We start from the raw sequence: 25,798 nt of genomic DNA on the forward strand, positions 1-25,798 counted from the left end.
TATATTAGATATTAGAGAAGGACACTTCTACCAATCTTAGCAATGTGTAAGAATCCCATCGGTCAGACCTCCACCACTCTTACATCTAGAGAATAGGATATATACTGTGTGCTCAAATATGCAGTGTAACTGTCAAAAATCTACCTCTATAGGAAAATTGAACTTGATATATATTTTCTGTCACTGCTTACTTATTTTTGATCAGCTGATCATTTCTCTCACAGTTTAGCCACATTTTCTCTAGTGTTAGGAAGACAGTCATATGTAAACTTACCAAATTGTGCTATAGTAGATTGCTGACCTCTGTTCTTTGGCTTGACATACTAATAGTGTGTGCTTATGCACGTTCTGCAGGGTTACACTAACATGCTTCTTAAGTTGGATACTTCTAAGTACATAATACATTCCAAAGGGTGCTTGTAATGTCTGTGATCTCCGTTCTTGTACTGGAATTACTGCTGTATTTTTTGCAATTGTTTTTTAAAAATGAGGCAAAGCGCAGAATTATTTTTTCATATTGCCAACTTATCAGATCAGCAAGCACATATGGTTTTGATCTATTTTTACAGTGTGATCATAAAAAATATTTTAATCAAAATATCCATGACAAACTTGTTTATTGTAAATGTACAGTATATCCAGTATTACAAATTATTATTTACAGAATAAATAAGAAGAATTGGAATGTTCAGTTTTTATATTCTCATTAGGCCATTAGTTTGTCTTTCTTGCATATTTTGACTCTTCTGTATACACTGTATAAACTAGCCTTGTTACAACGGATTTGTGCTATTCCTGTACCCATAAGAGCAACATCAATAGAACCTGGTTAATTATCTTCTGTACAGACTCTTCTTAATGTTATATCTTGGAGAAAGAACAATTGGACATATTATATTTCAACAAGCCCAATCTTTCGTTCCCATAACAGATAACCCGCCACTAGAAGGTCATGAATTAAGATGAGCTATCACTATTCACAACCCATGGACATGCATGGTTAATTAACCCCTTACCTACATGTGACGTAATAGTACGTCACATGTCGGGTCCCGGTACATGGAGAGGGCTCATACAGACTCCCTAGGGTTAAAGTACCCTAGGGAGTCTGAAAAATAGTAAAAATAAAAAAAAAGTTAAAAAAAAAATGATAATAAAAAAACCTAAAAATTCAAATCACCCCCATTTCCCTAGAACTGATATAGATATAAATAAACAGTAAAAATCATAAACACATTGGGTATCGCTGTGTCCGAAAATGCCCCATTATCAAAATAGGATAACGGTTTTTCACTGCGTTTAACCCCGTAACGGAAAATCGCGCACAAATAAAAAATCCTATAAAAAGTGATCAAAAGGTTGTACAGTCCTAAAAATGATAACATTGTAAACGTCATCAAAATCCGCAAAAAACGGCACCACCCACAGCTCCATACACCAAAGTATGAAAAAGTTATTACCACCAGAAGATGGAAAAATCCCCCCAAAAATTTTTGTACAGGAGGTTTTAATTTTTTTTAAATGTATGAAAACATTATAAAAACCTATACAAATTTGGTATCCCTGTAATCGTACCAACCCAATAAATAAAGTAGGCATGTCATTGTACAGTGAAATTCGTAAAATCCAAGCCCACAAGAATACGGCACAAATGCGTTTTTTTACCAATTTCACTGCATTTGGAATTTTTTTCCCGCTTCCCAGTACACGGCATGGAATATTAAATACCACCATTTTGAAGTGCAATTTGTTATGCAGAAAATAAGCCATCACACAGCTCTGTACATGGAAAAATAAAAAAGTTAAAGATTATTGAATGTGGGGAGTGAAAAATGAAAACGCAAAAACGAAAAAGCTGCGGGAAGGCGTTAAGGAACAGGCTTTCAATACTTTATTCTAGTAGAACCCTCATTTTGATAATACCTGTTGGGTTCACATCCAGTAGATTCAGCACCTAGAGTCATTTAGTCTCTTGACGGAATAATCATGACATAACATGACAGAACGTTGCAGTACACTGTGCCAGGAAGAAGTAACTCACTGGTTAATACATATAATTGTTATAGGATTTTTGACTGATTATTGGAAATAACTGGTTTCCAGGAAAAAAAGGGTATGCATAAAGGTACCAGGAACCAGCCAATAAATGATTATGTTGTGTCATTGGGGGACGTGTAATATAGTTTTTTTTTCTTTGGTGAATTTTTGAGACATTTGGCAGCTCTTTTTTTTGCGCCTTCTGTATGATTCTGTCTTTTTACTTGTGATACATGTTAAGGTGCAAATTTTGGCTTCTTTTTGAGACTTTTTGTTGCAAATGTCTCAAATCCACATGGACACAAGCCATCTGAGGGGGTTATATGCGGGAGCGGACACTGCTGTTAATTTGGATTTGAGGCCATGTCCTGCATTTTTAAGCACTGTAGTCACACCCCAGGGAGATGACGACATATGGGTCTACAGTCACACATGATGTTAAGGGTGAGGTCACACATTGCACTTTAATTGCATTATGAAACACATTGCAACATCTGAGGAGAGGTGATTTGCCTAATTACATTACTGTTAACATTTGCATTTACAAAACACATAGTAAATGTGATGTTAATGCATGCGTCAACATCGCATTTACATTGCGTTTTTAAGCGCAAATGTTAACAGTAATGTAATTAGGCAAAACAACTCTCCTCAGATGTTGTAATGTGTTTCATAACGCAATTAAAACGCAACATGTGACCGCACACTTAGAGGTAACCAATACATTTTAAAAAATTCAATTGCAAAAATTTCTGAATTTTTAAAAAAGAGGTTTCTGTGCAAAATTTTAAACATTTAAAGCATGTGAAATAATTCCATTTTACATGTTAAAATAAGGTCTATGATAAAAAAAAATCCTTTCTTTGCCCCTGCCCTGGACCAGGTGCAGATCTGTGCCTAAAAAGTCACAAAAATAAGCAAAAAAAGTGATATGTAAGTGAAAAGTCACACAGGAACATATGGAAACTAAAGATACATAAGGCACTGCACAAGGTGCAGACCAAGGCGTACTTGAAAAATGACAGCAAAGGTTGCAGTGAAAAGTCGCAAAATTGAGACAATTTTATTAGAATCAGAAATAAAGTTACATGTCCCCCATTGTGTTTTATTTATTAAGAATCTAAAACCTTTTTAAACAGAAAAATATTATAGAATAATTGTCACAAGGCACTGTGTTTAACCCAAAAAGCAATGACAAAACAAAATATTCACATAAAACAAAAGAAGAGTGAAGAAATCAGCCGATATCTTTTTGAGACTAACAAAGTATATTTGATGGTGAGCATTCGAGAATACTAGTTCTCTTAATCAGACTAAGGCTGCATTCACACTGCCGCAAGGGGGACGTATATATGGCCGGCGTATATACGGCCGATATACTTCCCCCATAGACGGCAATGGGCACACTGTGCCCTACGGGAGCAGTACGTTGCAGCACACGCTTCCTATCTTTTCCCCTATTACGGCGGCTTGTGCCATACATCTCTATGGAGAAGGGCGGGGGTGAGCAGCGTTCACCTCCTCTCCCCGCTAGCTATGGTATGGCGGCCAACAGCAGTGTGAATGTAGCCTAACAATGAGAACTAGTATTCTCGAAAGCTCGCCAACAAATATACTCAGTTAACCTCAAAAAGGTATCACCTGATTTCTTCACTCTTCTTCTGCTCTCTTTGGCTCACATGGTACAAGCAGGGCCGATTCTAGCCCTTTTGCTGCCTGAGGCAAAAACTGAAATGCGCCCCCCCCCCTCCCCGATAACATGTGTTTTCCCTTTTGACATTAATATTAAGCCTTAATAATAATAACTCCTTTATTTATATAGCACCTGCAGATTACACAGCGCTGCACAGTTTTGCCAAACCAGTCCCTGTCCCCAATGGGGCTCACAATCTAATCACCAACGAGTATTTTTTGGAGTGTGGGAGGAATCCAGAGGACCCGGAGGAAACCTAGGCAAACATCTTGAACCCAGGTCCCCAGCTCTGCAAGGCTGTAATGCTAACCACTAAGCCACCGTGCTAGCCCTACTAAGCCACCATAAAGCAAAACACACATTGCTGTTTACAAAATGCATATGCATCAAAATATAGTATAAATGCATTAGTCTGTCCTCTAATTAAATGTGCCCTGGATGGGGCTGCTAAAAACGCTATGTCTCAGAACTGTATATGGGGACCAAGGAGGTAAGTGAATGTTTATTCTTTTTAGCAGCCTCCTCCCGGTCACATATCCATTTTTCCAGGTCTCGGCCAACCCTTTTAATATACACCCCGCTATTATTATTCATTTACATAGAGCCCCTCTTATGATTTTATATACGCTGCCACCCTAATCTAATACATATATATTTCCCCCTCTTAGTTACAATAATATAAAGACAATGACAATGACACATTAAAAATGTATATAGAACCCCCTAATGCATTTATGCACAGACCCCTCTTATTTGTTATACAAATATAATTATTTATATACAACTCGTTTCAAGGTACAGAGCCCCCCAAATTACATTATATACAGCTCCCTTCAATATAGCCCCAAATTTGATAAAAATCTGGCCCCCATATACAATCCCCTACCCACAGTTCTATTAAAGCCAGGCCCCTATATACAGATCCTCCCCGCATAACTATATAAAGTAAACCATATACAGCTCCCACACCAGTTTCTAAGGTTCCTATATACAATTTTCCCCCATTGAAATTACTGTACATACAGCCTTCTACATACAGATCCCCATCCCCCAAGTTTAATGAAATTCTGTCCCCTATTTACAGATCCCACCCCACTTTAATTATATACAGTATGTTCTTGTCCACATATACAGCCTCCCAGACCTTGTTTAGTTATGTAAGCAGCCCCAGAAAGTCTCCTACTCCTCATTTAATTATGTTGCAGTCTAATTGTAAAGTTTCCCCATCCCCACTTTTACCCTAGTGCCCAATCTCATTGTTAAATAGCCGCTGCTAACATAATGAAGACAATGCATTACAGCGCAGTTAGAAAATATAAACTGAGATAAATGACTACAATGTTTTGTATTAGAAGCAGGATTCAACAAGAAAAACTTAAACTTACATGTTGTTGTCTTCCCGCGCTGCCGCAATCATTTACTTCTCCTCCAGACTCTTCAGCTCGGGTCGTGGTGACGTCATCACTCGCTGCCCGCGACCCGACCAGAAGTGCCTGGGATTCCTGGATCAAGAGAGCGGTGCATAGAAACAGGTCGGTGCTGCGACACTCTTCATATCAATGGCATTGATGTCTTAAGACACCGATGCCATGGATATCTATCGCGCTGCACGGACTTACTGTGAGCGATTCGGGCACTTGCCGAATCGCCTACATTGCAATTATGCCGCTTCCAAGAGGGCTCCGTCAGTTGCCGCCTGAGGCGGGATTTTCATCCCGCCTCATGGCAGAAGCGGCCCTGGGTACAAGTCTACACATAAAACAGCCACATGTATGATGGATCCTAAAACCTAGAACTGTAATAGAGCTTTGTTCTTGAGCATTTACAGTGGATGTCCTTTTACAATTAGCTTTCTCTAAAAAGCAAATAATGTGCTTTGAAATTGTTACCCTTTGCTTTAATTGTGCAAGTAGAAGTATATCAGTTATGACTTAGACTATTTCATGTTTCAAAATAGCATGTAGACAACTGGCAAAACTACCATTCATACTTGAGATAAACTTTGTCCTGTACATCACAATCCAGCAGATAGGGTAAGATTTATATCCATTTAATGCATATATTGCACATTTATTTCACACTATGTCCTAGATAAAATAATACAGTAAGGATGACTATAAGCAATGTGAGATGTGAAAAACTTTTATCTTTATGTTAGAAATACCATAAACACTTTATTTATAGTGTTTTTGTGCCTCATATTTATGACACCTCTTAGATAAACCAGTTATACTTCATGAAAAGAGAGCCTTCCACATTGCTTTTCATTGCAGCTGGAAAAATTTGGACCATATGTTCAATGTATTAGTAACAATATTTATTATGAACAGCATTATTGCTTTATATATTATTTAATATATTATTATTTTTATATTCATATATTTTTAAATCCTCAGTAGAATTAGTGACATTACACTGTGAATGTGGTTCTCCTATATTCCTTGATAGGAGAAGTCTTTTTAAAGGTTGTCCTACTTGACCCCTCTATTCCAGTACCAGCCAGGCTCTTGTAGTTTGTGTCCTGTTGTGTTGCTGAGATTTGCTGCTCAAAGACAGGCCAAGGCTGCAGTCAATCAACAGGCTCACTGGTGAATCCATACACATATGGCACATTTGAGACTCTGATTGGCTGCAGTGGCATTTTTTGGAAAAAGTGGTTATGTTTCTTAAACTTGGGACAACCCCTTTAAGAGACATTATTCATACATATATACAGGCGGTCCCTACTTAAGGACACCACACTTACAGACAACCCATAGTTACAGACAGACCCCTCTGACCTGGTGAAGCTTTCTGGATGCTTTACTATAGTCCCAGGCTGCAATGATCAGCTGTAAGGTGTCTGTAATGAAGCTTTATTGATAATCCTTGGTCCCATTACAGCAAAAAATGTTGAAACTCCAATTGTCACTGGGGCCAACATTTTTTTTGTCTGGATCTACAATTATAAAATATACAGTTTTGACTACCCATTCATATTTTAAACATTCATTTTATTAAATCTGGTCAAATAAATGTTGCATGATAAAGAAAGGATGAGAAATCCAATTTTACTGAAGTTTATTATGTTGGATTTGTTATGAAAAATGAAAGGTTTTTAGCTTTTACTTTATGAAATAGATGTTTTATATATTTGGATCAGCCTTCACAACTTGGCCCAAATATAATGCAAACTATTTAAAAACAAAGATCTGGATCTTAAGCAATTTTGTTGTGAGAGGTCAAACCATTTCTCAAGGATATTTTTAGTTTATATGCTTGGAAACCTTTTAAGGCATACATATGGAAATATGGATCCCAAATGATGACCTGCTGAAAATATAAGCAATTGTGGAAACCTTGGATACTTGGGATACTTGATACAATCACGTATGTTGTATTTGAATAACTTAATTGAGATTGATTATTTTCCGTTTAAAGGGGTTGGCCACTTTTCAATAAATCTGTTTTATTAGAAATATCTCTACATGTATATGTACCAAACACCCTACAAAAAGGGGAACTCATAAATCATATATTTAAAAAAATGTACTTTTTATTGCATTAATATTAAAACAAAGAACATACATTGATCAAATTTTTTTACAAAAATTTAAAATGATCCCAAGAAAAGTAGGAGCAGGGCAGCCTAATTGACGCGACCTAATTACACCCCCTGGATCACACCTGAATTTAAAATATATTATCATCTTTCGTGTTTCCATCAATAGAGAACATAATTGGTTGGAAGCTGCAGTGCTATTTTTTTCTGAAAAACAAAAGGCTACCGAAAGCTGTGCAAACGTACGGTAACGAAAGTCACTGAAAGTACATTGAAATCAACAGATCAAATACACTTCTGTTATGAACATATTAGTGATGGAGTCCAAATGCAGGTGTGAATAGGACTAACTAGGAGGTGATTTTGCTCCAATTGATTACTGCCCACTCTGCATTTATGGAATTTTGCATCTCAGTAATTGAGAGAAAGCAGACATTTTGGAGTGACCTGTAGGGAAGATTGAACAATAGTAAGATAGAGTAAGAGGGGAATATGTCAAGAGGCAGTGCATTATGCACCAGCCTTTGATGTTTTCCCTGCTCCACACAGTGGGGCACATTTACTTACATTCCCACGGGAGTTCACAGAAAGTGCATTGTCCGACGATAATGCACTGTGCCGCGATTCACTAAGATTGTGCACCCTATATGCTGCATGTATCACTTCCTCGCTCAGGTCTGACAGAGTTCACCATCTTTTTCGTGGTGCATGTAAGTGCGAGGGCTTGTGACATAATCTGAAAGTTAAATCCCATTTTCAGTCCGATCGTCCGACGGCACGCCCCCAATTTCTTTCGCATGGAAGCCAGCACAGCTGCTCCAAATAACAATCGTGTGCGCCAAAATCCCAGTGCAGACACTTGTTAAATACCAGTGCAAGCTTTGTTATCCCCGAAAAAGGTGCACAATCTGATCAAAGTGTGATCCGCAACCCTTAATAAATGCACCTGGTTTAATTATACAACAGACGATAAAGCTAATGTACCAGAGTTTGCCCTGGCACGTCCCACTCTGCTTACTAGGCATGGATGTGAAATAATGGGGGAAAAAGCCATGGACAAGCCATGATAAATCCCCCCTAAGTGTATAAAGAAGCACTTGTTTATCAATGTACAGTATTGTTAAAAAGTTATTGACTATTTCAATTCCCAGTTTTTCCATAGTACATGAGAATGTTTGTCTTCTCTGTGTGTTGTTCAAAAAACTAAGTGTGTTAATTTCACAAAGCTACAAAGGAAAACTTTACTTGACCTCTCAAGACTTCCCACTTGTATATTTTGCTAAAGTCTTATGGTTTCTCCTCCAGATTAAAATAACCTGTAGCATTCCAGTTATTGTGGAGCTAGAAGTCCCAGCACATCCTGCCAGACAGATGACTCATAGCGCTGCAGAACTAATATTCTCTCCCAAAAGGAATATCGTTAGCAACTAAAACATATACTCATCTCCATACTTTATTTGAAAGATTACATATACAAGAAATTTTCTGGGAGGTTTCACCTTAAGGTGCAAAATTTTAGCATTAAATATTTTCATACTGATATATTTCATATTGGCAATTTGTCCTTCAACTAATTAGCTCCAAATCCCTTTATAGATTTGTAAATGATAACATACTATTTATTAAGACAAGCGCACGCCAGATATACTAAGTGGCTACGGCCTCTTATTGCTCATTCACAGGAACGTAATGGGGGGGGGGGGGGCATATACGGGGTCCATTGACATCTATGGCGCCCAGTTGCTGTGCTGTGACCGTCTTCGGAGAAAAAAAGGAAATGTCATATATTGTGCCTTGTTACCGCGCCTCTTGCTTCTCTTAGGAAAGGGGAGGGGTGAGCAGTGCTCATCCCTCCTCCTCTACAGCACGTGTCTGTATGTGTTGCCCTGGCTAAGGCATATTTTGTGTGAATCTATGTTTGAAACCTGGTGGAGATATCAGATGTATCCTACAGCAGTTTTCCTGCAGTTTGCAGGCATAAAACGAACAAAAGCGTCCTAAGCAGTGCTATCCTCCTTTTGCCAAACAGAACATGTCCTACTTTGATGCGAATCTGTCGAGAAAAACATCCATTGTATTCTTTGGGTGCACAAAAAAATTACAACACTAGGATGCAGTAGCAAGCAAGTAGCAGATAAATGTGACACAGCTAAAAGATGATTAGAACTACAAAAAAACGGCATTGTTGCACAGCACTTGGACTGAACTTTGACTAAACTCTGATCAAACTAAAGTCATACAGTGTATTTTCAACACGTTGGGGCACATTTACATACAAGGGCTATGCGCCAGTTTTCCATCAGACTCTGCACGTTCTTTGAGGTGCAACATTTTCTGACAAAACATAAATTTTTAGGGATTTATAAAGCTTAATACAAATATGTATTTTCCCACTTTATATGGCCAGTGTTTTTTTATCTGCTCTATTAATAACAGCTATTTTTTTTCAGGTTGCCCACAATGGCCTTATCCTTGAGATGGAACATCCAGTGGCAGGGAAGATATCTGTGCCAGGTTGGTTAACAATTCATCATAAATAAGATTTTTTGTAACTAGTTTTTTTTAATAATGAGATATAATAATGTTTATCTATAAAGGATGCCGCTATCAAAGCCTCTCATAGAGAGCCCAATTACTAGTACATGTTATTCTCTTTCCCATCAATGAGTGTAGGAGTGTCAACTAGTGTCAGTCCAAAATTATTTACATATCATTACTTCACCTCTTCTTCACTGGGCTTTAATCATTGGATTCATTCAGTTGAGGAGTAAATTCAGCAAACCAATGTGTTTTGACAACACCAGGAGGGAGATCTCTCACTTCTGCATTACATCATAAGTTGCCCACAATTGCCAGGCTGATACAAAATACCCATAGCAGCATGTGAAAGCCATAGGATCCATTTATGTGCTGAATGTTGTGCTATTCTTTTCATCAAATCTGCAGATGAAGCTTCCATTTAGACCATTACTTTGTTCTAATTTGCAATAAATTTGTTATGTATTAGGTATACCTTATAAAGCAAAGAATACACCACTTTATTGTGTTTCATGTTGCTTCTTCCTAGATATCATATTTAAAAACCTTCCCAATTCCAGTCTGGTTGTATACTTACAGCGATTTATTGACATCACATTTAGTTTCTTTTATTCCCATGCTTAAGTAATTTCTAGGTAGGAAGATACAGAATTGTGTAGCTACTGTGAAATGAAAACTGAACATGACCCATATATAGAGCTGTACATAATCATAAAGGAAGCGGTTAGGGCACTGACTTACAGTCATAACTCTGATTGTCAACATGCTAGAAAGTTTTGCTTAATGGCACTTATGGTATATTGCATATAATGTTTTTTATTTAATGTAACATTCGCAAAACAGATACATTGGGGGGTAATTTATTATACAAGTTTGGTATAATTTGTGCCATAAAACCCCTTTTTTCGCTTCGTTTGACAAATGTTGTGTGACCTATGGAAAAGGACATGGGCTCTGTAAAATAAGGCTGTGGCCAGGTTGTAAAGACTGTCCAAACTGTATTGGCATCTTCAGGACATTGATACAAATGAAAGATGTGATAAATAAGTGGGTTTGCGATAAATACATGGCTTTAGGTTGTAGTTTAGACACTCAATCTCTAAAAGGTTCGCTATCACTGGGCTAGGCTTAAATGGGTATCGAGACAGTCGTAGTTTCAAAGCATTTTGTGACCAGGCATCCTGAAAGTTGTCATTTATTTAAGGTATATTAGAGTAGTCCTTTTCCCTGGAAAACTTTTTGACATATTCCTTTCAAAGAATCCTCAGGAGTGCATGCATGGAAACATTTCCTATAGTGGAAATCACCATAATTTTTTTTTTTTTTAAAGTTCACCATAAATTAGTTTAATTCTCTTCTTGACCCTAAGCTTAAATCTCTCTCCCTGCTCCAGGAAGTCATTTTGGCATCTCCCACTGTGTATCTCTTCATGTTGTCCATCCTCACTGATACCAGAAGAGGGGAGGGGGAGCAGGATGAGTCATAAATCTGCTGCTGCAGCTCCTCCTCCTATTCATCAGAACATGTAAACAAAGAATCACAGAGGGTCCGCAGACATCACTAAATTAGCAGAAATACGGAATCACTTGAACATTTAGGGAATATTATATTAAAGGCACATGGGCATCTCATGTAAAAGAATGGCCAACCCCTTTAACTAACCTTTGATTAACTTTGATTGCTTCTCTAGAAGCAAGCGTCTGGAAAATAGTTTTTGAAATGTATTTGATTACTTTTGGCGTATTTGTGGGGTTAGACTAGACTTTCTGTAACTTATTGCATACAGTAGATGCTGTTAAAGCTGTTTAAGCTTCTTAACGGCCATCTTCAGTGGCTAGGCTGCCATAGTGACTACATATGCTAAGGATTTGAGCGCTGCCAGGGTTCCCACCTAACTAAATTCTTGCATATGCACAATAGCTCTACCATGTCTCCCCTCTGTGGTCACTGTGGTACACTTGCTAGGGCAGCACTGTAACTTGTCTGTAGTATTCCTTGGACAGCTTTACAATAAAGCCACATGCCACCCAGCGGTCCCTCATCCTTTGCTGTACCACTGGCAGGGACACAGTGCTTAATGTACGCTCTGCTCCTACAGCTATTCATCATTGTTCGCTTTGCATTGTGTACAAGTGGTAGTAATGGGGGGATGTGGGGGAGCGCTGTTGTCACCACCAGCCCAGGGATTGCGCACTGACAGAGCCCATGCTGCTGCTCTCTCTTCCATCTTACCATACAACTAGCGCCTTTCCAGTCACCCCTCCCCGGTCTCCCCAAGTACTAACGAACAAGTGCAGTTTATGACTTTTGGGCAGCTCCTCCTTGATATTTAATGAAAGGCTTGAAACAAAGCTTTAACCCCATCCCGATGTGCACCGTAATAGTACGGCACGCATCGGGTGTGGGTGCATGGAGAGGAGGAGAGCCCTCTCCATAGCCAGTAAGTCTTTGCTGCATACTTTGCTGTCGGTCACCACTGGCAAAGCTGCCTGAATGCTCAAAAGGGAGAGGTGATCGATTGCCATGACAGCCTCGGGGCTTCCGAAGATCCGAGGCTGTCGCGTTTTAACCATTTCATTACATTGTGCGATATGCACATTGAAATGAATGAGGATCAAAATCCCCATATACTGCCATACTGTAGTATGGCAGTATATGGTAGGATAAATCAGACAACCTAGGGTTAAAGTACCCTAGATGCTCTGAAAAATAAGTAAAAAAAAAACCATAAAAATTCAAATCACCCCCCTTTCCCTAGAACGGATATAAGTATAAATAAACAGTAAAAATCATAAACACATTAGATATTGTCGCATCTGAAAATGCCTGATCTATCAAAATATAATAACGTTTTTGCACTGCATTTAACCACGAAAGTTGAAAGTGGCACTTTTTTGCCATTTTGAAAAATATAAAAAAATTCAATAAAAAGTGATCAAAAGGTCGTACAGTCCAAAAATTGTAGCATTGAAAACCCCATCAAAAGTCATAAAAAAAAGATGCCACCCACAGCTCCGTACACCGAAGTATGAAAAAGTTATTAGCGCCAGAAGATTGCAAAAAAAAAATTTGTGATACAGGAGATTTTAATTTTTGTAAATGTATGAAAGCATCATAAAACCTATACAAAGTTGGTATCCCTGTGATCGCACTGATTCAAAGAATAAAGTAGACATGTAATTTGGAGTGTACAGTTAAATCCAAGCCCACAAGAAACAGTAAAAATCCATTTTCACTGCATTTGGAATTTTTTCTTTTCCAGTGCATGGCATGGAATAATAAATAATGTCACTATAAAGTGCAATTTGTTACACAGAAAACAAACTCTCAGAGCCCTTTACGTGTAAAAAAAAGTTTTTGAAGGAGGGGAGTGAAAAATGGAAATAAAAATGGCCCAGGTCGTTAAGGGGTTAATAAGGTAAATTGGGGTCTACACCATTTGATTGTGTTTTATCGACCACAGAGGTGCGCAATCTCGCTTTTGTATTTCTTAATACTAGATCTCGTCCATAGAAGCAGGGGTAAGAAAGCCCTTTCTTACCCCTGCTAACATAAGACTGCAGCACACTGCCCTCCCTCCACCCCAAACAGAAGCTAAGGGATGAAATAAAAAGTTGTAGAAAGTGTAGTTTACACCAATAATTAAACACAAAGTAAATAATATGTATTATATGTACACATAGTCCTAAACACCCAATCATATGTTCAGTTATGCTTAAAAAAAGTCTTTGGGGTCAATTATTATGGCCTGTCCTGGGCTTCTGAAGCCTGAACACAGCTGGAGCCTCCTGATATATCCGGTGTGATGGAGGGGCAGGGATTTCAGCACTTAGCACCAGTGTATTATAAATGACCCCCTTTGTGTGAGGTCATCATAACACTGTGTTGACTAAAGCAGTTCTTGTAAACTAAAGGTTAATACAGATAATTCTCAGAAAAACGTAGTGTAATAGTAGGAATGAAACTAAACCATACATTATCAAGAAATAGGATTAACATATTAAAAATACTTCTTTTTAGTAACTAATATCCATTGTGACACTTTACAATAATGTCATTTTGGGTTTTAAGTAGTTGAATAATAATGTATCCCTTAGATATGTATCATTGCTTGCACATATACACTCTTACACATATTTGTAGACACTTAGACACATCTGGAAATTATTGGCAGTCTGGGACTTGGACATTGAGCTTTTTTATGCAGGTAGGAAAGCTTTTTGGTTTCAGAGGGAACTTGCAATCATTCTGCATACATTACTTAATTTATCTTTGAGAAAGAGTATACCCCTTCAGGGACAGATGCAAGTGCAAGATGTGGAAGTTGAAAGAAATGTCCATGGATGTCAGGGGAAACTACAAATTAAGCTGCACAGCGCAGGTAAAACATACTTTATGTTTAACTAGGAGATATCTTCCATACCACCAAAGAATGGGATTTATGGTCCAAGCTGTGTTTAGGCTGTGAAACATCACTGTGTAGACAGGAAATGGGAAGATACACCTTAAAACCCTTCAACATATTCTATTCAGCTTCTAATTGAAAACAATATGTTTAATAATTAATGATTTATATCTGATAATAACACAAATTGAGAAGGATTTATTAATTTTTCCCATGGGCCCTCTATTCTGTAAAACCTTTTAACCCTTTTCCGTTGGCAAATATTGTTTCAACATTCAGTGTATTCTTCTAATAGTGTACGGCAAGCTTATGAACACAGGCACCTTTTGCTTGATATTAATAGTATTTTACCTCTCAGATTCTGTCAGCATTGTCTTGCAGTATCCAGAATGACCAAAATAGAATTATCCTTGCTGTATCATAACACAATATTAGACTCTTTGATCCAACAGAAAACATTTCCATTTATTGTTGACACTGATGATTTTGGTTTCTGTTATCTTTGTTGGAGTTAGGTTACGCGGGGTATGAGCTTGTTGTTTTAAAGCAGTTTATACCATAAGTATAACTTAAGTATAACATAAGGACTTTCAGAATATAATAGATAAAAAGTCTTGTTAAAAGGTGCTGCATTTTATATTCTGAAGTCAGGAGGATCGAGCACTGCCAGACCCTTCTGACAATTGTCCTGGAGATTGGGTAAAGGGCTGTGATCAGTCACATGCTGGGGAGAAGCCACGGGTGGGACAATAATCATTCATTCTACCGTGGCAAGAGGGATCAATGTAGAAGAAGCAGGGATGTGTGTGCATGTATATGTAGCAGTGCTGTGTGTGCATGCATTTCAATTTTGTAGAGCTGTGTGTCCTTGCATGCATGAGAATGCATCATAGTTGTGCATGTATATGAATGTTACAGAGCTGTGTGTGCATGCATGTGAATGTAATAGAGCTTTTTTGTTTCTGTGTGTGATATATTCATAAAGAATTCAGCTGCAACAGTCTGGAAAAGGTGGGTGCTCAACCCCCGGGTTCATTAAAGGAAACCTACCACTTGAAGCTGGTGCTCGGTATATGCATCTTGCACCTACCACTTCAAGTGGTAAGTTTCCTTTAAGTCCTACAAATATATAAATCAAAAAATGGTGGCACACCAAATTAGTGAAAAAAAACTAATTACTTTATTCCAAGAGTGCTACGTTTCAGCTCCTGAATAAGGAGCCTTTTTCATATATATTTTCATATATATATATATATATATATATATATATATATATATATATATATATATATATTACACTCACCAGCCACTTTATTAGGTACAACGGGTTGGACCCCCTTTTGCCTTCAGAACTGCCTCAATTCTTAGTGGCATAGATTCAACAAGGTGCTGGAAGCTCCTCAGAGATTTTGGTCCATATTGACATGATGGCATCACACAGTTGCCGCAGATTTTTTGGCTGCACATCCATGATGCGAATTTCCTGTTCCACCACATCCCAAAGATGCTCTATTGGATTGAGATCTGGTGACTGTGGAGGCCATTTGAGTACAGTGAACTCATTGTCATGTTCAAGAAGCCAGTCTGAGATGATTCCAGCTTTATGACATGGCGCATTATCCTGCTGAAAGTAGCCATCAGATGTTGGGTACATTGTGGTCATAAAGGGATGGACATGGTCAGCAACAATACTCAGGTAGGCTGTGGCGTTGCAACGATGCTCAATTGGTACCAAGGGGCCCAAAGAGTGCCAAGAAAATATTCCCCACACCATGACACCACCACCACCAGCCTGAACCGTTGATACAAGGCAGGATGGATCCATGCTTTCATGTTGTTGACGCCAAATTCTGACCCTACCATCCGAATGTCGCAGCAGAAATCGAGACTCATCAGACCAGGCAATGTTTTTCCAATCTTCTACTGTCCAATTTCGATGAGCTTGTGCAAATTGTAGCCTCAGTTTTCTGTTCTTAGCTGAAAGGAGTGGCACCCGATGTGGTCTTCTGCTGCTGTAGCCCATCTGCCTCAAGGTTCGACGTACTGTGCGTTTAGAGATGCTCTTCTGCCTACCTTGGTTGTAACGGGTGGCGATTTGAGTCACTGTTGCCTTTCTACCAGCACGAACCAGTCTACCCTTTCTCCTCTGACCTCTGGCATCAACAAGGCATTTCCGCCCACAGAACTGCCGCTCACTGGATGTTTTTTCTTTTTCGGACCATTCTCTGTAAACCCTAGAGATGGTTGTGCGTGAAAATCCCAGTAGATCAGCAGTTTCTGAAATACTCAGACCAGCCCTTCTGGCACCAACAACCATGCCACGTTCAAAGGCACTCAAATCACCTTTCTTCCCCCTACTGATGCTCGGTTTGAACTGCAGGAGATTGTCTTGACCATGTCTACATGCCTAAATGCACTGAGTTGTCGCCATGTGATTGGCTGATTAGAAATTAAGTGTTAACGAGCAGTTGGACAGGTGTACCTAATAAAGTGGCCGGTGAGTGTGTGTGTGTATATATCTGTGTGAGTATATAGCAGCGCTTTCTGTGTGTGTACGTAGTAGAGCTGTCCTTGTGTGCACTGTATGTTGAAAAGATGTGTGTGACCACCAGGAAATTTTTAATTGGTGTCAAATATATTTTAACTTTTTTGAAGATCTAAATTTGGGGCGTTTCTTATAATGTACTAAGGTTCTTCTTATAGTCCAAAAAGATGATACGACCTGAAACACAAATAAAATGCCAAAAAAAGACCCTGTTAAATGTATGTTACTATCACACTAAAATAAATTTAAATGTTATAGGGTTAACAATTTAATTTATTTAATGCAAACCTTATACATAATTTCACTCACATTTGTGGAAAAATGAACAATTTTATTACAATTTATTTGTTACAGTTATTTGTGCAGCTAGTTGTCATGACAGCTGGAAGCCACGCCAACACTTCTGGGATTACCAGAACTATGTAATTGCTGAATGGGGTTGTACAATATTTGGAAAAGCCTGCTTTCTTCTATAAACCCCTGACCGTGGGTAGTTGGTGGTTATGCAGCTTTAAGTCAGGTGTGGTGCTATTCATGGAAGAAGCCAGTCGAGTCTATCAAATTCCAGACAACCCCTTTAATAGATTGCTTCTCGGTCAGACACTGATATTATAGTATAAGGGGTATAGGGCTATTTATTTTCTTATGGTTGTAAAGCACATAAGCAGTATTTGCTGTTCATTAATCTGATACAGATCTTGACTTGTAAATGTGTTTCACATACTGAAAAATAAACCATGGCTTAGATTTCTATCTCACAGCTGAACATTGGCCTAATTGAGCACTTACATAATTACCCTAATGGCCGTCAATCATAATACTTATCTGATATATAACCGTGAAACAAAAACAATTGACTGTGTCTAAATGATCACAAATCTGTTGCTCTAAGCTTTTCACTGGAAATAACTAGATGTTTTGTTTAGTTTTGGATGAAAAGATTAGATAACAGAAATGATGATCTTAAAGTAAATCTACCACTTTCTAAGATGCTTTTATAACCAAACATACCTTTAGACAGCTCCCGGGAAGGGGAAAAGGAAGGGTGGGAAGGGGAAATGAGAGAGACTGGGCCATGCTATGACATACATGCTGGAGGTGTGTATAATTAAGACCAGAGCACAGAGCCACCTGTGTGGGGGCATCATTAGCATAATCTTCTAATCAATTTCTTTTGCCAAAAATGTTGAATTACAGTAAACGGCAAGATCAGTTCCTGCATCAGCATACCAAACGCTGTCTAAAGGTATGTTGTGTTTTTAAAAAGTGGTAGATTTTCTTTAAATAATCACTTTAGTGGTACCCAAAAATACACTGACCCCTTTCTATACTTCTATTGGTTATTTTTATTAATGTTCTCCATTGTCTTCTCATTTGTCCTCACTGATTCCATAGCATAATCAAGGTTGTCTTATAGAACCTCACTTTTATTCATCCATTGTGAGAATAATAGAAGTATTTATTCTCTCATATAGTCAAATAAATATCTTAGTGACAGATTAAGTGCCAGTTCTCGTCTGCGTTTTTTTATGGATACCTTTAATTGATCAGTTTAAACGAATGGATACTTTGCTTTCCATTAGTGTCAGTTAGTTTCTATTTTTAATTTTTTTTATATCCACCCATTTTTTAATTCCTACTATCTACTCAAATAATGTAAGGTTTAACGGATGCTAACTGACACCATTGCAAGTCCATTGAAATCAATGGGAAAAAAATGGATCAGTTATTCATCCTCTTTTTAAACAAATTGCAAAACAGAAATCTGAATGCAGATGGGAACTCCCCTAATTTTCACAGTGATACATGAATGCTGCCACATGCTTTGTGAGAGGAGTACGCGAGACCCTGGCAAGTTTGCTTAAATACTTTATACTTTGAATACATTTTGAATAAGTCTTACAATTAAAAGAATACTAATAATCGCAAAGGCTAGCTTATTGTGAGCATTTCTTATTATTTGCCCTAATCCGCCACCTTCACTCCAGGGGGGGGGGCAGCTGGGCAAGCGGAGGGCGCGGCCGGCCGGGAGTGGGCTGGCGCAGGGCGTTCTTTTCCCCGTACCAACGCATTCTCTGCTGCCGGCGACTTTTAACATGTCGCAGGGCCTGGCATAGAATAAACGGTGTGCAGCAGCCTGCCAATACATCAAGAGGCAGAAGCCTCTTGGTGTATCGCGCTGCGAAAATGCAGCAATGGCCCGCCGGCTTATGATAAATATCCCACAATGAATTGTTACCTGGAATCAATTAATGCCATACCACTCTTTACTATTTGGTAGATTGAAATCAATATTCACTACATGGCTTTCTAATTGCTTTTTTGTCATTGGAAAACATTTTTCCTAATCACATCTCACTTTCTGAGCTCCCTCATCTAACTGTTATCCATAACTGGATATTACATTATATTGAAATATTGTAAAATTAGGTTTAGCAGAGAGGAAAGAAAAAGCCACCTGAGTTATGTGTGTTTTCCATAGTCTGTGAGAACAAGTATTTATCATTGTTGCCAAATATTACACCAACAGTAAAATCAAATAATAATTTAATGAACTCAATAAAAGTATGTGCCAATTTTACAAGTATGGAAAATACAAGGTAGTGAATGTTTGAATGATTTTTCCTTGGAGTGTTTTAGAAATCATCAGACATCTCATTCCCACTATTGTTATTAATTTTGTGTATCTCCACTGGTAAATGCTTCAAGAAAGTGTTAAAGTGTTAAGGAAAAACATTAAGGATGTAGTTAGAGACTAAGCATTAGTAGAAGGGAGTACGCAATCAAATACAATAATAACAATAAAGCCGTTTGAAACTTTCTAAGAAAAATGACATTGGCAGCAGAATGGAAAGGGATTCCTGTACACATCCTGAAGTGGTAACTGAGGTTTTAACCATATATTTCCGCCATGGTTAGAAAAGCCGCAGAATGTCTGTGAACCCACCTGGGGTGTCATAATAATAATAATAATAGCCCTGTGCAACATTTAAAAAACAGTTTTAGATCATCTTTAGACGTTTTAGGAACTTATACAGAAAAGAGGCATAACCTATTTTGTAAATTGAATGGGGCCTAAGGCTGGTGGCACACGACACGGAAATCGTACCTATGCCACGGTTGTTTGAGCGGATGGTAATATGACTGCAATAAGTGCAATACTTTTTAATGGATGAGTTAGAAAGTGCAACCGATTTGTTAAAAACTAGAGCAAGTCCTAGACTGTTTCACTGATCGGGAGCAATTTATCAGCATATGATGCCCCCCCACCAGTGCCAGATATTTTATTTTTGCCAGGTAGCCTAAGTGCCTTGGTAATAGGAGATGTAAACTCAAAACAATGTGACAGATTAATAATACAGCATTGGATGCTTTGATAACTAATGTAGTTTGTTTAGTCTATTTTTCTAATTTTTAAAAGGTTTTTTGCATCTTTTACACACAAAGCTGAAGGTTTATATATTGTTTTCTAATCTTTGTTTTCTAATCTTTGTGTTACAATTTCTTACATAATAGTGAAACTTCTTTGGAGGTAAACTGATACATATACTAGTACATATAGGGTAGGTTTTATAACCAATAGCCTTTAACAATCTAAAAATAATACAAAGATGCTGTGATGAATGTGCTATGATGCCGTGTTGCGCTGAATGGTTTTATTATATACAGGACTGAGATCTTTAGTTACAATAATGTCAAAAGCGTAAAGATGACTAAAGGAAACCACAATAATGAGAAAGATCTGGCATAGAAAATCAGTCATTCATAAACACATACTGTACTTGACTTCAAACCCATCTCTCATTGCTCACCACACCTACCATTGGGCTAAACACACAGCAGCTTTGGTGGTTTCAAAGTTCAAATAAGAATCACTTTGATGCCTTATGTTTTAATCCCGTGTGTACAAGTGTTTCCTTTGTGCTTATTCCACAAGTGGAAGCATTGCCACACATGTGCATATGTTCTGTGTACATCAGTGCACCTTAGGTGCTGTAAACTCAGTAGACCGGAACGTATTTAAACATGAAACTGCTGTGTTTCACAAAAGAAAGAAATACAAGAGGGGGGCTTTGATTATCGTTTTATACAACAAATTTTATGTATGGAGTGATGAATGTTTCTTTTATTACCAATAATAGGTGATTATCCACTCAGTAGTCATTAAAACCTGTGAGAGAATTAGATTACAAAATTGAGCTCTTTGTACGCAAGCATTAAATAAATATTCAGCACTACATTATGGCATCCGCCTTTGTTACACTGTGAAAAAAGATTTAAGATTTTATATCTATTATGTATTTCAAGCTATAAAACCCCTTATAGGAAATGTATTAATTGTTTTCTTTTTTGCCTGTTTAACCATTTCAGATCACTTTTTGCTTATGTATGAAATTTTCTTCTATTATTGTATGATCTCTAATAACAGCATTTAGTGACTCTTTGAGGTCTATGAAGAGTTTTCTAGCCTTACTCTGTGCACATGTAAATTAACGGTGACGTCATCTATTGTTAATATAAGACACAAAGATAGAGTTTCCTTTATAAGTGTTTTTTTTCTATTGCATCCTGTTTGATTTAATGCGGTGACTGCTGTATAGTAAATCCCTACAGAATTTGGAATTGTCAGTCTTAGGCTACATTTACACGACATGCCGACGCCTGAGAGAGGAGGAGGGGGTAAGCGCTGCTCACCCCGCCCCTCTCCATAGCGATGTATGAATTACAGATGACCCCTAGTTACAAATGGACCTCTGGATTTTGGTAATGTATTGTACTTTAGCCTTAGGCTACAATAAATAGCTACAATAGTTATCAAAGGTGTCTGTAATTAAGATTTATTGTTATTCCTGGTTCTTATGACAACCCAACATTTAAAAAAAATAAATTGCCAAAGAGACCAAAACATTTTTGACTGGGGTTACAATTATAAAATATATAGTTCTGACTTACACACAAATTCAACTTAAGAACAAACCTGCAGAACCTATCTTGTACGTAACCCGGGGACTGCCTGTATACAGCGTATATTCGTCGGCCGTATATACGTCCCCCATACAGCCATGTAACATAACAGTAAGTTGAACAAGTGAAAATTAATGCATATAGCTATTAAATATAGATATTCATATGGACATCAAAATATCTAAAGATTTGACCTAAAATTTACCTAACATCTTCATTACAAAACATAATTTTATAGTTAAACCTTCTGTTAAAAAACCATTTGTAGCATTCTGAGAAGGACTTAGAATGATGTGGTTCAGGTGCGTAACTACAGTGTTAGGGGGCCCCATCATCCAACCAGACACACTAAAGAGTGAGGGATGTGCATTATTACATACATAATGTGCTGCACATTGTACAGCATAATATGTACATCACATATATGTGATGTATATATGCTGTATGTGTCTATGGTGCATATACTGTGTGTATATATACGACACCTATCTAAAGAAAAAAAGCCAAAAAAATGGCTAATCAAATGATACACAATTTAAAAACAGATAACAAGCTGGTCACATAAAAGGAAAACAAGGACACTACACAAAATCAGACAAATATTGCAGGGTAATATATGGGGGTAGGTGCTACTCTCCTGAGAGAGGTGTGCCCAGAGAGATATGCTATGAGTCCAAAAAGGAAATGTCTCTGTGGTAGTCTGGGATCAGTATCAAATATTTAAAGTGCATGGTGCCCAGATATAACCTAGGACAAGTTCACATATTAATTTACATTAAATGGGCATACCTTACTGTAAAAGCACATAAATTCGTTATTGCATATTGCACATACCCATTGTTGCAGGTTCACCTGCGGCCTGAAACAAATGCCCCGAAGCGCGTTTCGGCGCTAGCCTTCGTCTGGGGGTAATGTATGATTGAGGCACTTGGGTTTTTAAATAATTGTGTGTATATATATGCTATACTTTTGTATATAGCACTGTATGTGTGTGTATATGCTCTTTATGTGTGGTCTTGAGTGTATAAATGTGTGATTGTAACTCGCATGTGTGAGTATTGCAAATATGTGTATTTTTTAAGTGGGAAGGGGGGCCTCCAGAAGCCTGCTATGGGGCCCTGCCTCTTCTAGTTACACCCCTGATGGGGTTAGTGAATAGTAAAGGGGTAGACTGTCCACTGAACTATTGAGTGTTACTGTTCCAGGAATAGTTCTCTATCGAGTGGCCATTTAATTCTCTGATCAACTACAGACTCTGCAGTGATGTTTTATAAGGTCATCGCAAAATTGCTTGCTGGTTTGCCTGACATTTGATGTCACCAAGAAGTCATCAATCAACTAAAAGATGTGTCCCTATACATGAACGGAACAGTCCATACCAACTAGTAACATCCAGGTTTACATTTCCATGCATTTCTATGCCGAATAGCAGGTCACCACATAATGATAGTAAAAAAAGGGTTGCCGAATACACCTTCATACACCAAACTTAGGTCAGTTCCACACTTGCGAGTGTGATGCGATGAACTCGCATGACACTTGCAACGCATGCTGCCCGGATCTCCCGGCCCGAACGCTGCAAACCGGGACTGAACTGACATGCTGAGTTTGCAGTGTTCAGGCCGGGAGATCCGAGCAGCATGCGTTGCGAGTGTGATGCGAGTACATCGTATCAGACTCGCAAGTGTGGAACGGGCCTTAGCACTGCACCAACTTTACTCCAATATAAAATTGAAAGCTATAGTTTCAGAATGTGTGTAGGTCCTACTGTTGGTAGCTAGGCAATATTGCCTTCATACTTTTCTCATGAGTCTTGTGCTGCCCCCTATGTGTTACTGGGACAGTCCATTACTACATCCTGTTTGCTTGTGTAGGCAGTTATATTAGGCGCTTCTGTTGATATAAGCTTATATTGAAATCTATCATTTGAGGATTTTAAAAACATATCTCTGTTTTGAGTACTGTAATAAGCATTTGATACCGTGGCTTGGAGAAAATGTCTTTCTATTCATTGCAAGCCAAATACCATAAGACTATACACATGAATGCTTAAAATACTCATAATGAGTGTGATAAATGAAGCGGTGTTCTACAGAAGACTTCATTAATTTGACACAATTTGTGTACTCAGCTTGCAGATGGCTGAAGAATAAGTTGAAAACCACTTAAAAGCTCCCTTTAAAGGATTGTTTGTGAAAGGATCTAATAGGAAGATGAGAAGTAGTGTGTGTGGCAATAGTGAGAAGATTCCGTCTCTTGTCATCTGTCCTTTGATTTAGAAGCAGTCCATTTTCTGGGAGGTGTGCACAGGTGTACTTACCATGATCTTTCACATGCTGTAGATTCAAACCTATATTTTACTGTACCCTGCTTTATTCTGATCAATTGATATTGCTGGTAGCAGCGATAAGAGAACATATAGAATGCTTGATGTATTAATATCATTCTAAGTCTATATAATACTGTATATCCATCTATCTATGTATCTGTCTACTGTATCTTTCTTCTCATCCTCCTGCTAGTTAAAAATAAAACAAACACGTTAATGGCATCGTGGGCTACATTTCCTCTAATTAATTACGTAAAACTCTAAAAACAGTAAGAGGTTCTTAGCATCTTTAGGATTTACCCCACCTGAAACCAAAAGTCAAATGGTGAATAATCTAAACATTAAAGTAATGACGGCACTCCGTGCCCATCGCCATATTACCTGATATTGCCAATGTCCAGTTGCTGCTCATCATGCCCCTCGGCATGGTCTGGTCCTTGCACACTATCCTGGTCATTCGTAATATAAAGGGCTAGTGCACGCTTATCTTATCTGGTCCCACCAAGTACTGCTTACCTCTGCTAATAAAAGGCATTTCCCCAACTAGAAGGTGCCTGGTGTTTTGGTTATTTGATTCTCTGTTTTCCGACTCTGTTTCAGCTCCGTCTGTCCGTATTGTGCTCTGCTGAAGATCCCAACATAGGCTAGCCAAGTTTAAAAAAAAGGATGGATTTATTAAATAGATGAGTGTAGGTTATAGCCCAAAAAAGTATAGCAGGGTACCTAGGCAAACCAATCTAAAAATATTTTCAAGCCATGGCTCATCTTGCACTGGAGCTTGAGGTTTACAACATGCCGCAGGTTTTGCTGGATATTTACCAAGAGACTCTGGTATCTTAGTACTACCAACACTAGACTTTGAGGCTGGACAATTATAAGGCAGGCCCTGCCTTGCATAGAACTGTACTATAACCTTTGGCAGGAACTCTACCACTCGGCAGCCTGGTACAACTCTCTGCTGAGCAATGTATATGCTCAGTAGGGGCCATAATAGTTTATGGGGGATGGTTGCAACTGTATTGCAACCATCCCTGGCCTATAGTTTTTCATACATAAACATACACATCATTGAACATCATTGATTTTTGTCAAACACAGGTGACTTTTTTATACAACTTTATCACCATATTTCGTTGCCAGGATTTTCTTCATTAATCTGAAAAAAAGTAGAATTTTAAAAGCATTTTGAGTTTGGAACTTTTAAACTCTTAGATAAATAACTTGGTCCTGAGAAGCTCTCTTTCTTCAACCAACCCACTTTCTTCAACCAAAATAAGATTTTACGCTTAGATCTCATGATGCTTGATAATATACAACTTATGGCCATTTTTTTCACCCCAAGTAGGCTTCCAGCCAATGAATATTGAATTAATTTTTCTTATAAAAATCATATGGAATTTGTTTGTTCCTTTAAATGAATGCCAAACTATAGAAAATCCTAGAACAATATTTGAATATTTAAAACTGCTTTATAAATGAGAAAAATAATCCTTACTTGGTGACATAACCTATATTTAAAAGCTTGCCGACAAAGAATGCATAATAAGTAGCCTCTACCTTTAAATTTCAATTCTTTTGGCAGATATTTTAAAATGATTGCAAATGAATGTCTGTCAAGATTGGAGGTACAGAACATTCTATGTTGTGATGGACGCATCTATTTCTGTTTTAAACACCATTCTTAATATTCCCCCACTGGCGGATTGCATATATACAAAGAGGCTCTGACCTCATAGTAGATACGG

General features: G+C 38.0%; 1 protein-coding gene and 1 long non-coding RNA gene across 3 annotated transcripts in view; one reads left to right on the forward strand and one right to left on the reverse strand.

Annotated features, from left to right (window-relative positions):
• The window catches only part of LOC140133308 (uncharacterized), a 116,137-nt gene extending 110,912 nt beyond the window's left edge, over positions 1-5,225 (reverse strand). The window contains exon 1 of the long non-coding RNA XR_011855864.1: positions 5,116-5,225. This is a non-coding gene — a long non-coding RNA (uncharacterized lncRNA). The remainder of the gene's footprint in view (positions 1-5,115) is intronic.
• SUGCT (succinyl-CoA:glutarate-CoA transferase) overlaps positions 1-25,798 on the forward strand; it is a 570,063-nt gene that overhangs the window by 450,682 nt on the left and 93,583 nt on the right. For both annotated transcript variants that reach the window (XM_072153331.1, XM_072153330.1), the window contains one exon: positions 9,722-9,785. In XM_072153331.1, coding sequence (XP_072009432.1) covers positions 9,722-9,785 — 64 coding nt within the window. The remainder of the gene's footprint in view (positions 1-9,721; positions 9,786-25,798) is intronic.

This window comes from Engystomops pustulosus, chromosome 5 (assembly GCF_040894005.1).
Source record: "Engystomops pustulosus chromosome 5, aEngPut4.maternal, whole genome shotgun sequence".
Classification (NCBI taxonomy): domain Eukaryota; kingdom Metazoa; phylum Chordata; class Amphibia; order Anura; family Leptodactylidae; genus Engystomops; species Engystomops pustulosus.